This window comes from Phacochoerus africanus, chromosome X (genome assembly GCF_016906955.1).
Source record: "Phacochoerus africanus isolate WHEZ1 chromosome X, ROS_Pafr_v1, whole genome shotgun sequence".
NCBI lineage: Eukaryota > Metazoa > Chordata > Mammalia > Artiodactyla > Suidae > Phacochoerus > Phacochoerus africanus.
The window spans coordinates 41,286,225-41,299,606 of record NC_062560.1 but is presented as its reverse complement, the minus strand read 5'-3'; the positions used below and the strand labels follow the sequence as shown (position 1 = coordinate 41,299,606).

The 13,382-nt window shown below is 43.2% G+C and overlaps 1 protein-coding gene across 3 annotated transcripts in view; it reads left to right on the top strand.

Moving 5' to 3' along the window:
* The window catches only part of MAOB (monoamine oxidase B), a 112,280-nt gene that overhangs the window by 80,393 nt on the left and 18,505 nt on the right, over positions 1–13,382 (top strand). For all 3 annotated transcript variants that reach the window (XM_047765022.1, XM_047765020.1, XM_047765021.1), the window contains exons 4-7: positions 1,293–1,397; positions 2,426–2,517; positions 8,762–8,903; positions 10,951–11,100. In XM_047765022.1, the coding sequence (XP_047620978.1) occupies positions 1,293–1,397; positions 2,426–2,517; positions 8,762–8,903; positions 10,951–11,100 (489 nt within the window). The remainder of the gene's footprint in view (positions 1–1,292; positions 1,398–2,425; positions 2,518–8,761; positions 8,904–10,950; positions 11,101–13,382) is intronic.

Sequence of the window (13,382 nt, the reverse complement as noted above, 5' to 3'; positions counted from 1 at the left end):
TCTATCTATCTATCTATCTATCTATCCAAGCACAAATAGACGTGCATACACACACATACACATGTATACACACCCTATTAGGTCTGTTTCTCTGGAGAACCTTGACTAATACAAAAAGAAAAAAATAAGCCTGTGTTATAACTCTTCCCTGAGAAACTTAGGGCTTTGTTGCAGAGAGAAGAGCTGTGTGATCACAGAATTAATAGAAGAACAAACATGAAATCTGGTTTCATTTTACAGTTCCAGTTTCTGTACCTGCAGAATCAGTGTGAGACAAATCTTTGCTGAATGACTGAGAGGGATGGTGAGATTGTAGTTGACTGTGAACCTGGAGTTAATCCAATTGGCTGGCAAGACGATGTCAGAATGCACATCCTGACCTTGGACTCAGATTGTCTGATGGATCTAGAGTGGTTTTTGTGCATGTCCTGAACTGCCATCAACAAGTTAAGCCTCCCAGAGATGACTTAGAGGCGGCCGTATTAGTAATCTTTGGAAAAGTATGTGCCCTTATCTCTGTGTCAAGGTGTCCCTGCCCTTCTGAGAGAAGCACATAGTACAGACGTGTCTCCAGAGGAGCCTTGAGCTTGTCTCGTCTTTCTCCTTTGTCCTTGTTGATTCCTGGGAACTCCTGTATGGACCTAGCACATCTGATGCCTTCGGAAAGCTGGCTGGCTCCTGTTCTGTGGCCCTTCCTGCAGATGCTTGCATTCCTGTCATTGGTTTGTCCTCCCCTTCTATCTCGTATAGTATTTCAAGTTGTAATTTTCTGATCTTCTAGGCCGACAGGGTCTCCTCGCTGTGAGATATTTGCAAGTATCCTAGGCAAATGAGATGACGTGAAGTAACCCCACTTCTGTACTGGCATGTAAATGCAACATGGTAAGGGTTCCAATTTCAGAGAGAAATTTTTCTCTTGTGCTTGGTGTGGCACCAAATTTATTTAGGTAACAGAATTTTGCTGGAACTCTTCATGCTAACACGTTAAGTTGGGTTCTGAGGACACCAGGAACCAAAACACTTGAGTATGCATCACACACCCTTAACATGATTTCGCTTGCAGGTGTTTTATTTTTTTCCCTTTTCGGCCACACCTGCGGCATATGGAAGTTCCTGGGCCAGGGATGCCATCCAGGCCACAGCCGCGACCCACGTCACAGCTGCAGCAATGCCTGATCTAAGGATTGGCCACTGCAGGAACTCTTGCCTGCAGATATTGAATAACGTGGCATATTTAACTACTTTTCCATTGTTGTAAATGTTTCCTTTTAAAAATGTCTTGTATCTCACAGGGCAAATCCTACCCCTTCAGGGGCCCATTACCACCTGTGAGGAATCCGATTACCTTCCTAGATCTTAACAACCTTTGGAGGACGGTGGATGACATGGGACGAGAGGTAAAGCTTCCTAAAGCTTATTTGACTACGTCTGTATTCTGCATAAGAACTTTAGTCCTGGAATTCCCCTCGTGGCTCAGTAGTTAACGAATCCGACTAGGAAGCATGAGGTTGCGGGTTCGATCCCTGGCCTTGCTCAGTGGGTGAAGGATCCGGTGTTGCCGTGAGCTGTGGTGTAGGTCACAGACGTGGCTCAGATCTGGCATGGCTGTGGCTGTGGTGTAGGCCGGCAGCTACAGCTCTGATTTGACCCCTAGCCTGGGAGCCCCCATATGCCGCGGGTGCTGCCCTAGAAAAGACAAAAAGGCCAAAAAAAAAAAAGTTGTTTAGTCCTTCAAAGAAAGAAGGTGACACGTCATGCACGCCTAGCATGCTGTGTAGCATATAGTGCCTCTCAGCAAAGATTTGTGAGATGAATGAATGAACTTATTTTTATTTTATTTTATAATGATGAACTTATTTCTAACATCTAAAAGAACAAGATGTCCAACAGGCTTCTATTTGCATATTGCTCATGAGAGCGGGGAAGAGCTTACCTCATTCGGCCTTCCTGGGATGATGTTTCTAGTTTAGAAAATCCTCAGGACATAGCAAATAAGACCTCTGGGTCTTGGAGTCACCATCATGCTCAAACCTGCAGCTCCCAAGTAAAGCTCACTTAGCTTGACCTGCAAGTCCAACTTGGACATGGTTTGGTGAAGCTGCCTGACCCTCATTAAGGAGCTGAATGTCTGAATTGTTCTCTCTAAATGAGCAACTTAGTAGTTGGTATTTGGAAACACACCCAGTTACAACATAGCCTCCGTTTATGGTACAGGGATCAGCAGCATAAATTACATATGGATTGTGTGAATAGGAAAGCTACGCAGATAACATTGACTGTGCAGTAAAATCCACTATTGGTTGGGAGGGGTTGGAAACCTTGAATTGTCCTTCTTTGAGTTGGAGTTGTTAATACTTTTGAAATTGTTACTTAACATGGGAAATTCCATTTGTTTTTTCTCCTCGGAATTGTCATCTGGATGTAGATTCCCAGTGATGCCCCATGGAAGGCGCCCCTTGCAGAACAGTGGGACCAGATGACAATGAAGGAGCTGTTGGACAAGCTCTGCTGGACTGAGTAAGACTCGCCATTAGGATCAGGCATTGACCGTGACCTTTTCCAGTTGTATTTAGCAGTACCATTCAGCAGCTGCGAGACAGGTAGCTGCTTTGTGTCTAAAAACCACACCATTTGGCCAAGTGGAATGCTGAAAGATATTAGAACCGTGCCCTGCCCTAAAGATATCTGTACATCATACCTACTTCTTTGGAATGGTTTGGCATCACAGAGGTGGTATTACCCTATAAAGTCCTCGGGACAGACCAGAATGTGCCACCTCCTTTACTTAGAACAGCTTACAGGCCATCGGCTTAAAAATCTCATTTATCAGGTTGTTGATATAGGGATGCTTGGGTCCTCGTTAGTGGTCAAGTCTGGAGATAGTACATCAGCACATGCATTTGAAACGCCTATGGGATGGAGTGCAACTCTTCAAGGCTTTGAAGAGGAACTTTTAGAGGCGTTCTCTGCATAATTCACAACTGTCCAGGCAACAAGTATAACTGGACTGCTTCCCATTAGGGAGAAACACATAGCATTGAAAGAAAGCATTCAAAAAAAAAAAAAAAAAAGGGAGTTCCCGTCGTGGCGCAGTGGTTAACGAATCCGACTAGGAACCATGAGGTTGCGGGTTCGGTCCCTGCCCTTGCTCAGTGGGTTAACGATCCGGCGTTGCCGTGAGCTGTGGTGTAGGTTGCAGACATGGCTCGGATCCCGCGTTGCTGTGGCTCTGGCGTAGGCCAGTGGCTACAGCTCCGATTCAACCCCTAGCCTGGGAACCTCCATATGCCGCGGGAGCAGCCCAAGAAATAGCAACAACAACGACAAAAAAAAAAAGAAAGAAAGAAAGCATTCAAGAGTCACGTATTACATTACAGTTGACAGAGTTGGGAACTTAGAAATTGTGGATGCTATAGAGTCAGACAACATGGAGAGACCTCACAGCCCTTGGACAGCAGGGGAAAAGGAGAGGATTAGAAGAGTTCCATCTCAAGCACACGGTGAATTCGTGGTACGCAAAGGAAGAAAGTGGAATTGCAACGAGACTGTTCACCCATGCTCAACAGCATTGGTTGGAAATATGATTGGCCTTGGGGTTGGAGTCTCCATTCTCTAGACATTGAGGAGGGAAATTGGAGCACTGGCAACTAATAGTAAAAAGTGTTTAGGGATAGCTGAATCTAAGATAGGGAAATATCCAAACGACATAAACATACATATGCTTCTTAATATAGAAATTTAACTTCTTAGAATTTCCCTTAAAGGAGGAGAGAGACAAAAAAAGAGAGGGAGAAAATTATACAGGGAGGGAGAAAGGGAGAGAGAGAGAGGGAGAGTCAAACATGATTTTTATTTCTTTTTAGAGTTTCTTTTCTATCATAGTTGATTTACAGTGTTTGTTGTGTTGGTTTCAGGTGTACTGCAAAGTGATTCAGTTATACATACATCCATTCTTTTTCAGATTCTTTTCCTTTATAGGTTATTACAGAATATGAAAGCATTATCTTTAAAAGGACAATCTAAATGTCCCATAATAGAAGATAGGTTAAATGAATTACGGTGCATCTGAAAACTGGAATATTCTAAAATCTTTTAAAACCGTGCTGTAGAAGAATACATAATGGCTTGCAAAAATCATATTATTAAACACATAGAAAAGCAGGCCGTCATCAAGTATGTATGGTGTGAACTATGATCTCATTTCTATGAAGGAAATTGTGTATGCACTGCAGGCAACGGACATCCATCAGAATGTTTTTTTAACATTTAATATTACCATGCAAACATTTATCCACAGCATTAAAATTCTTTATCAAACCTATTTGATGGTTGCGGAATATTCCATGGAAAGTGAATACCAAAATGTGTTTAGCTATTATCCTTGCACATTTTGGTTACCTCCAGTTTTTCATCGTTATTGTTATTATTATAAAATACTCTACGATAAACACGTGCTTCTCCTATGGCTTCAGCCTCTGAAAGCAAGCACGTTTGGAAGAGTGAAACCCTTTTATTGTCACGAAATCAAGGCCTACTATTAATCACATCCTCTTCAACACTTGCCTGATGCTTTTCATCACTTATTTCGAGAATGTAGTTAGTAATACACAACTTAGATGTTTGTAAAACATTGCAATATTTACTTTTAAATTTTATACATGAGATTTTCAAAATACAGTGGGTTTTTTCATTATATGCATTCATTTTATAACATCTGTTATAAAAACCTTTTAATAAATGCACTTAGATCTTCTCTCCCCAGAGAGCTTTGAAGCTCATTGAAGACAGGACTAATTATATGTCTTTGGTCTCATGGAGATCTGACTTCTTCTGCTATAGTCCTTGGCCTAGTCCTCCCCTGAGTGAATAGTCTAGATTGTTGGCTGACAAAATAAAGTATTCTGAGATGTTAGGAGTATATAAGCACGAGGTAATTTTTTAACTTTTCCTAAGCAAGATAAACATGCTATCATTTCCTGGTTTGAAAGGTCCGAAATATCCAACCTGTCATGATTCAAACTAAAGCACAATCGTATATTCAAAAACTAACGTTGATGACTTTGTTATTATCATGTATAAAGTGCTCTTCAGAAACACATTAAATTTGCAATGTGTTGGAGTTCCAATCGTGGCACAGTGGAAATGAATCCGACTAGGAACTATGAGGTTGCAGGTTCGACCCCTGACCTTGCTCAGTAGGTTGAGGATCCAGTGTTGCCCTGAACTGTGGTGGAGGTCGCAGACTCGGCTCGGATCTGGCATTGCTGTGGCTGTGGTGTAGACCGGCACCTGCAGCTCCGGTTGGACCCCTAGCCTGGGAACCTCCATGTGCCGCGAGTGTGGCCCTAAAAAAGACAAAAAGTAAATAAGTAAATACATACATACATACATACATAAATTTGCGATGTGGTCACACCTTTGTAAATACACTTTTTACAACCTATAACTAGAGAAAATGCACAAAATGAGTCTAGTGATTATCTTTGGCAGGAGGGGGTACAGAAATATGGAAGACACTCATTCTCTCACCCCTTTTATTTGATGAATTTTCCACACTTTATAGAATATGTATATATTTTTCAAGTAGCACGTATAATAACATTTATCTTTTTAAAAGTCTGCAGGGCAAAGAACACAAAAATATTGTTGCATTAGCTTCCTTGACCTTCCATCCCTCTGATAGTGTTCTTCTCATTTCTTTTCTCACTGAAGCTCCCAGAGTAAATGAAATAAAGAATTAGGAGTGGCCTGGCCCTCCAGAGAGAATTACTTTTAGATCTCCCATGATTTCAAACCAGGGTTATTCCACTCTCACCAAATTGACAACAGTAACAGCTGGAATCACTGCCCTATTTTTATGTTTACTATTGGCTGTCTACCTGGGGCCACATTAGGTTTAGTTATTTATTATGCCCTTTACCTCACGCCATCCACATTCACCTAAAAAATAAAGAACATAGGAAACAGGACATCAGGAAATAGCAAAGGATGTTTTCACTTTGAAGTGGTATTTTAAACCAATGCTTGGATATTTGCTTGAGATACATGCCAAAAATGCCTCTGCAAAGAATGCATGAGTCAGCAATTTCTATCCCTTCAGTTATCAGGAGGAATCTTACAGAACTGACATGTCTGTGACACTATGTGCAGGCTTAATGGGGATTGTCCCAAAAGTGCTACCCGGGGGTGGGGGGAGGGGGGGGATGGTTGCAGCCATTGTCACAAGTAACTGGTATGTGTGTTAGTGTGATTCTACAACTTCCACTGGAGTACACCAGAGAGGTGTCCTTGGTAAGTAGCTGTACCTTCAAGGTTGTCAGCTGGTTAATTGTAACCTATGGTGACCAAAGTGGACAGATGGAGGGGGCAGAGGGATGGACTGGGGGTTTGGGACTGGCATGTGCAGTGATGTATCTTGCATATACATATTGCATATATTAAGATAGGGAATGACTGGCCAACGGGGACCTGCTGTAGAGCACAAGGAACTCTGCCCAATGTTCTGTGATCATCTATATGGGAAAAGAATTTGAAACTGAATGGATGTGGGTGCATATGTCGTGGAATCACTTTGGTGTCCAGCAGAAATGATCACAACCTCGTAAATCAACTCTGCTTCAATAAAACTTTAGAAAATGGAAAAAAAAAAAACAAAACAAAAAAACTAAAGCACTTTGAAGTATGAAAAGCATGAGAGTTGGAGTTCCCGTCATGGTGCAGCAGAAACGAACCTGACTAGGAACCATGAGGTTGCGGGTTCGATCCCTGGCCTCACTCAGTGGGTGAAGGATCCTGCGTTGCCATGAACTGTGGTGTAGGTCACAGACAAGGTTCGGATCCCAAGTTGCTGTGACTGTGATGTAGGCCGGCGGCTACAGCTTCGATTTGGCCCCTAGCCTGGGAACCTCCATATGCCATGGGTGTGGCCCTAAAAGGACAAAAGACCAAAACAAATTTTTATTTTTTTAAAAAAAAATAAAAGCATGGGAGTTGAATCAAGTATGATCTGGTTTGAAGTTGTACCATTTAGTGAGCTGTATGCTACATATTATTAATCTCCCTGAGACTCAGTTTTTGGGCTTGTGAACTGGGGAAAAATAATAACTTATTTTTATGACAAATTACTAAGACAATGGGTTTAAAAAAACATGAAATATGAAAGAGCTCAATAAATGGAAGACACTATTATTTATGCCACCCATTGTCAGCCTTACCAGGTGGCAAATTCTGCCTCATATCTAACCAGATTAAATTTTATGTCAAAGTCAAAAGGAGGGATTGATCCTAATTAAAGATACCCCAGAATCCACTTTACTACTCATGAATTTTAGGATCTGTTAGATTTCACTGAGTTGTTGGAATTGCATGAGGTAGGTCTTCCATTAGGTAGTGAATTAACTGAATAGCTAACTGTGACTAGTTCTGTGCTTGGTACAGTACCCAGCATATTCTTTGTGCATTACGGATCATTTAAAAATAATGTTTAGGAGTTCCCTGGTGGCCCGGTGGTTAATGATCTGGTGACGCCATTGCTGTGACTCGGGTCACTGCTGTGGCACAGGTTCAATCCCTGGCCTGGGAACTTTCATATGTCACGGGCAGGGCCAAATAAATAAACATAAGTTGATATTTCTTGATGTTAAGAAATTAATATTGAAATTAATTAATTTATCAAATTTAGTTGCTATTGCTCATCAACCACTTATTCATTCAGTCATCTAACAAGTAATTTATTAAGCGCTAACTATGTGCCAGACACTATTTTATTAACGAGGACACTATGGTGAACAAGCAAGTTAATCTAAGCTCCCTATCTCATTGGTTGTTATTCTGGGGAGGGGGGGAGACCGCCATAAAACATCATAAACCAATAATTAGGATAATTTAAGACAGAGTAAAGAGTTTTAAAGATATTACACTATGGTAAAAAATAGAGACTGCCAGGGTGCCAGGAATGTGGGAGCTGGTGCTCATTTTCATAGCCATATAAAAGTTCATGTTTCTGAGCAGGTATCAGACTAAGTAGAGAAGGTACAGGATGAGATGGAGAATCTGGGCCAGGGCTCGATCACTTAGGGCTTTGGAGGCCATGGTAAAAGAGCTGACTCTTATTCTGGTTTTGATAGGATGCCCCTGGAGAGTTTCAAGTGAGGGAATGACATGACTTGGTTTGTTCTTTAGAAAGAACATCACGGAGGGGAGGCCAATAAAAAGCCTTTGGCTTCAAGTGCAATACGTAGCTACCAGGTGAGGACAAGTAGAACCAAAGCGACTAGTCTAGAGGAAATCATTGCAATGATCCTGGCAAGAGCTGATGCCAAATTGGCAGTGATGAAGGTGGGGTGATGTGGTGAGAGACAGCAGGACTTCCTGATGGATTGGGTGGAGGGAGCGTTAGGAAAGGGAGAAATTAAGGTTGATTTCTAGAGTGTTGACCTCAGCAAGTAGGTGCATGGTGATGCCTTTTACTGAGATGGGGATGACGAGAAGAGTAGCAGGTGTCTGGGGACCAATCACGATAGCACGGATATTCAATACAAGCTGATTCTGAGTCAGGTATTTGGATTAAGGGGAAGATAAATCTCATATTCTCCAAATCTCTGATGCCGTGTTTCATCTTAGATTCTAGTGACAATTTTTGGCAACTTGCGCACTTGTGCTCCACTTAGCCAAGTAAGTTTATTGCTTGAATAAATTCCCAGAGAATGAAGAAGGTGTTCACCTGTATTTGCCAATTTTGCTCTTGTTTCTTCCTGAGCAGATCTTCGAAGCAGCTGGCCACCCTTTTTGTGAACCTGTGTGTCACCGCGGAGACCCATGAGGTCTCTGCTCTCTGGTTCCTGTGGTATGTGAAGCAGTGTGGAGGCACCACCAGGATCATCTCAACAACCAACGGAGGGCAGGTACCCATTCATACCCCTGCTGTTCCAGAAGAAAAGCACCAACTGCCTAAATGAAAGATGGGCATCGTCCTTCAATCATGAAGGGAGAAAGTGGGAGGCAGGCTGTGGGTTCGATCCCTGGCCTTGCTCAGTGGGTCAAGGATCCTGCGTTGCTGTGAGCTGTGGTGTAGGTCACAGACGTGGCTCAGATCCTGCTGTGGTATAGGCCGGCAGCTGAAGCTCTGATTCGATCCCTAGCCTGGGAACCTCAAAAAAAAAAAAAAAAAAAAAAAAAAAAGGAACCCAATGTGACAGCCCAGTGGTCAAGGTAATTTTAAGATTAGGCTTGTCTCAGAGTTCCTATCGTGGCTCAGTGGTTAATGAGTCCGACTAGGAACCATGAGGTTGAGGGTTTGATCCCTGGCCTTGCTCAATGGGTTAAGGATCTGGCGTTGCCATGAGCTGTGGTGTAGGTTGCAGACGCGGCTTGGATCCCGCCTTGCTGTGGCTCTGGTGTGGGCTGGTGGCTACAGCTCTGATTAAACCCCTGGCCTGGAAATTCCATGTGCCTCAGGAACGGCCCTAGAAAAAGCAAAAAAAAAGATTAGGCTTGTCTCTTTCTATGCATTTTTGCACCTTTCCCTTTGGATAGACATCCAATTATTATTTGGTGAGTTTGTAAGAGACCATCTGATGAACATAACTTCTCAGAAAGCTCAACAGAGAAAGTCAGAAATGCATTTTCAGGGAGTTCCCACTATGGCACAGCGGGTTAATGATCCGGCTTGTCTCTGTGGAAGCGCCGGTTTGATTCCTGGCCTGGCACAGTGGGTTAAGGATCCAGTGTTGCTGCAGCTGTGGCATAGGTCGCAGCTCTGGCTTGGATTCAGTCCCTGGCCCGGGAACTTCCATGTGCTGTGGGAGTGGCTGAAAAAGGAAAAAAAAAAAATGTATTTTCCATTTAAAACCCACACCACATGGAATTCATTCATTCGTTATCTATTTCCTGAGCCCTAGCCTTGTATAAGGCACTGTCCTAGGCACAGTAGGAAATGGGTTAGAATTCTTAGATAACCCGCTTGATAGTCATTCTCCTTTCCTCTCCCTCCTCTTCCTCCCCCTCCTCCTCCTCATCCCCCTCCTTCTGCCCCTCCCTTCTCTCTCACCTTCTCCATGACCTTCCTCTTCCTAGAACTGTTTGAAATAGTCTTTTTAAAAATGGCTCAGCAGTAATGAACCCAACTAGTATCCATGAAGACGTAGGTTCGATCCCTGGCCTCGCTCAGTGGGTTAAGGATCTGGTGTAGATTGCAGACACAGCTCGGATCCTGATTTTCTGTGGTGTAGGTCAGCAGCTATAGCTCTGGGTTGACCCCTAGCCTGGGAATCCCCATACGTCGCAGGTGCAGCCCTAAAGAAAAAGAATAATTAATTTAAAAAAGTAAAAATCAACTGAACTGAAAAGTGAGAAGGAGGCCGTCGGCTCCGCTGTATGCACAATCATGCAGAACATTTGGAAGCTTTAGCAGGGCTCTGGATAGGTGGGTGGAGTGAGGTGAAATGACCTTGGTGGCCACAGAAACAGCAGATACCTGGCCCTGGCGTGAGACAGACAGCCTGTAACAGGGACTAGGCTGGCCCCGGGGTTGAGGGGTGAGTGGATCAGCCAGGTTCTGAGCCTAGGTAGCGACAAAAGGGGGAAACAAGCCTAGGTGTACCCAGGCAAGTGGTGGCCCAGCAACTCAATCAAAGGATGCAGGGAGGTCAGAGAGCCAGGGTAGTGGCCAGGCATGTGGGACATGGGCGTCAGGCTGAAGATGTCCGGCTGACTTTGGGGCCTGGGAGTCCACGGGATTGTAGCCTGGAAGGTGACTGTTAGAAAACCTGTCATTTCATTGAAAGCCAGCAAGCATTAGTTAGCCAACAACAGTGCCGCCTACTGTTCACAAGAGCAAAATGACACTGCCTACCTCTCCCAGTAAAGATAGATGAGGAAAACCAGCAACGGAGCAATTTCTATCCATTCTTTTATTTCCTACCCACCTCTTGAGTCCTTTTTTCTTTGCAGGAGAGGAAATTTGTGGGCGGATCTGGTCAAGTGACTGAGCGGATAAAGGACCTCCTTGGAGACCGAGTGAAGCTGGAGAGGCCTGTGGTCCACATTGACCAGACAGGAGAAAATGTCCTCGTGGAGACCCTAAACCACGAGGTGTACGAGGTAACCAAGAGCTTTAAGCCAGGGGGAAGAGGCCAGCGTCCCAAAGATGAAGCAGACCTTAAATACAGCCAAGACTATTCCAGACTTCATAGATGATGCCTTTGCCAAACGTGAAAAAGCCGGGGAACTAGATCCAATCTCTCGAGGTAGACCATGATGGAAGACAATACGAGAAAAAGAGGAGTTCCTGTCGTGGCTCAGCGGAAACGAATCTGACTAGAAACCATGAGGTTGCGGGTTCAATCCCCGGCCTCGCTCAGTGGGTTCAGGATCCAATATTGCCATGAGCTATGGTGTAGGTCAAAGATGCTGCTCAGATCCCGAGTTGCTGTGGCTGTGGCGCAGGCCAGCAACTGTAGCTCTGATTGGATTCCTAGCCTGGGAACCTCCATATGCCACGGGTGCAGCCCTTAAAAAAAAAATTAAAAAAATATGAGAAAAAGAGTGTATATATACGTATGACTGGGTCACTATTCTGCACAACAGAAATTGACACGACACTGTAAATCAACTATACTCTAATACAGAAAAAAGTGAAAAAGCTACCTCTATCCTTTCGGAAAGAACCAAAATATTTCTGCGTGTAAAGGAGGGTGGGGAAGATTTATAAAAAACATCTTATCACCGTCTGTACTGGGTTCCTACATAATTAGAAAACGAAAGAATGTATTTATTTGATAAATATCAAGTATCTCCTATGTGCCTGGCATTATTCTGGGAGTTGGGAACATAGCAGTGAACAAAACAGATTAAATTCTCTCTGCCTCCATGTGGCTTAGATTCTAGTGAAGGAGAAAAGTTGTAATCAAGTAGAGAGTCGAAAAACAGACTTAGGCCAGTTAGTGATAAATATTGTGGAAAAAGCCAAGCAGGGAAGTGGAGGGGGTGTACCACCAGGTGGGGTAGGATGATTAGTTGTGCAATTTTAATTTTTTTCCTGTATTTGAAAGGTTTTCTTTTTGAAAATCTTCCTTCCATTCTTTTTTTTTTTTGGCTTTTTAGGGGTGCACCCACAGCATGTGGAGGTTCCCAGGCTAGGGGTCGAATCGGAGCTGTAGCCACCGGCCTACGCCAGAGCCACAGCAACGCTGGATCCTGAACCCACTGAGTGAGGCCAGGGATCGAACCCGCAACCTCATGGTTCCTAGTTGGATTCGTTTCCTCTGCAACATGACGGGAACTCCTCGGTTTTGTTTTTTAAAATTCAATTTTATTGGAGTATAGTTGTCTTAACAATGTTGTATTAGTTTTGAGTGTACAGCAAAGTCAATCAGTCATACATATAAATATACCCATTTTTCCCCCATGTAGGTTATTACAAACTATTGAGTAGATTTCCCTGTGTTATCCAGTGGGTTCTCATTAATCCTCCTCCTCTATTTTATACAGTAGTGTGCATATGTTGTTCCCACCCTCCCAAATTGTTCCCTCCCCCAACGGATAGTAACCATAATATTAGTTTTGAAATCTGTGAGTTTGTTTTATTAAATAGGTTCTTCTGTATTATTTTTATTAGATTCCACATATAAATGGTATCATATGATATTTGTCTTTCTCTATCTGACTTACTTCACTCAGTATGATAACCTCTACGTCCATCCTTGCTGCTGCAAATGGCATTTCATTCTTTTTATGGCTGAGTAATATTCCGTTGTGTATATGTGTCACATCCTCTTTATCCACTCATCTGTCAGTGGACATTTAGGTTGCTTCCATGTCTTGGCTATTGTGTATGGTACTGCTGTGAACATTGGGGTGCATGTATCTTTTTGAAGTATAATTTTCTCCAGATAGATGCCCAGGAGTGGGATTGCTGGATCATGTGGCAGCTCTATATTTAGTTTTTTAAGGAACCTCCACACTGTCCTCCATAGTGGTTGTACAAATTTACATTCCTACTAACAGTGTAGGAGGGTTCCCTTTTCTCCACACCCTCTCCAGCCTTTATTGTTTGTCAACTTTTTGATCGTGGCTGTTCTGACTGGTGGGAGGTGATACTTCATTGTGGTTTTGACTCATGGAATTTTAAATAAGGTCATCTAACAGCAAAGTAGTCAAAATGGCAGAACTAGGAGGACGAGGGGAAGAGTAACAGAAGATGGAGTCAGAGATGTGACAGGGGTCCCTTTCATGTATGACCTTGAAAGTGTCTGTGAGGAGATTGGCTTTGACTCCAGATGTGATCAGAAGTCATTGGAGGTTTTGAACGAGAGATCAGTAAGAGCTCATTTTGATTGTGATGAGACCCTTCTAGTCTCTAGGAAGAGACTGAGTGGGGGACG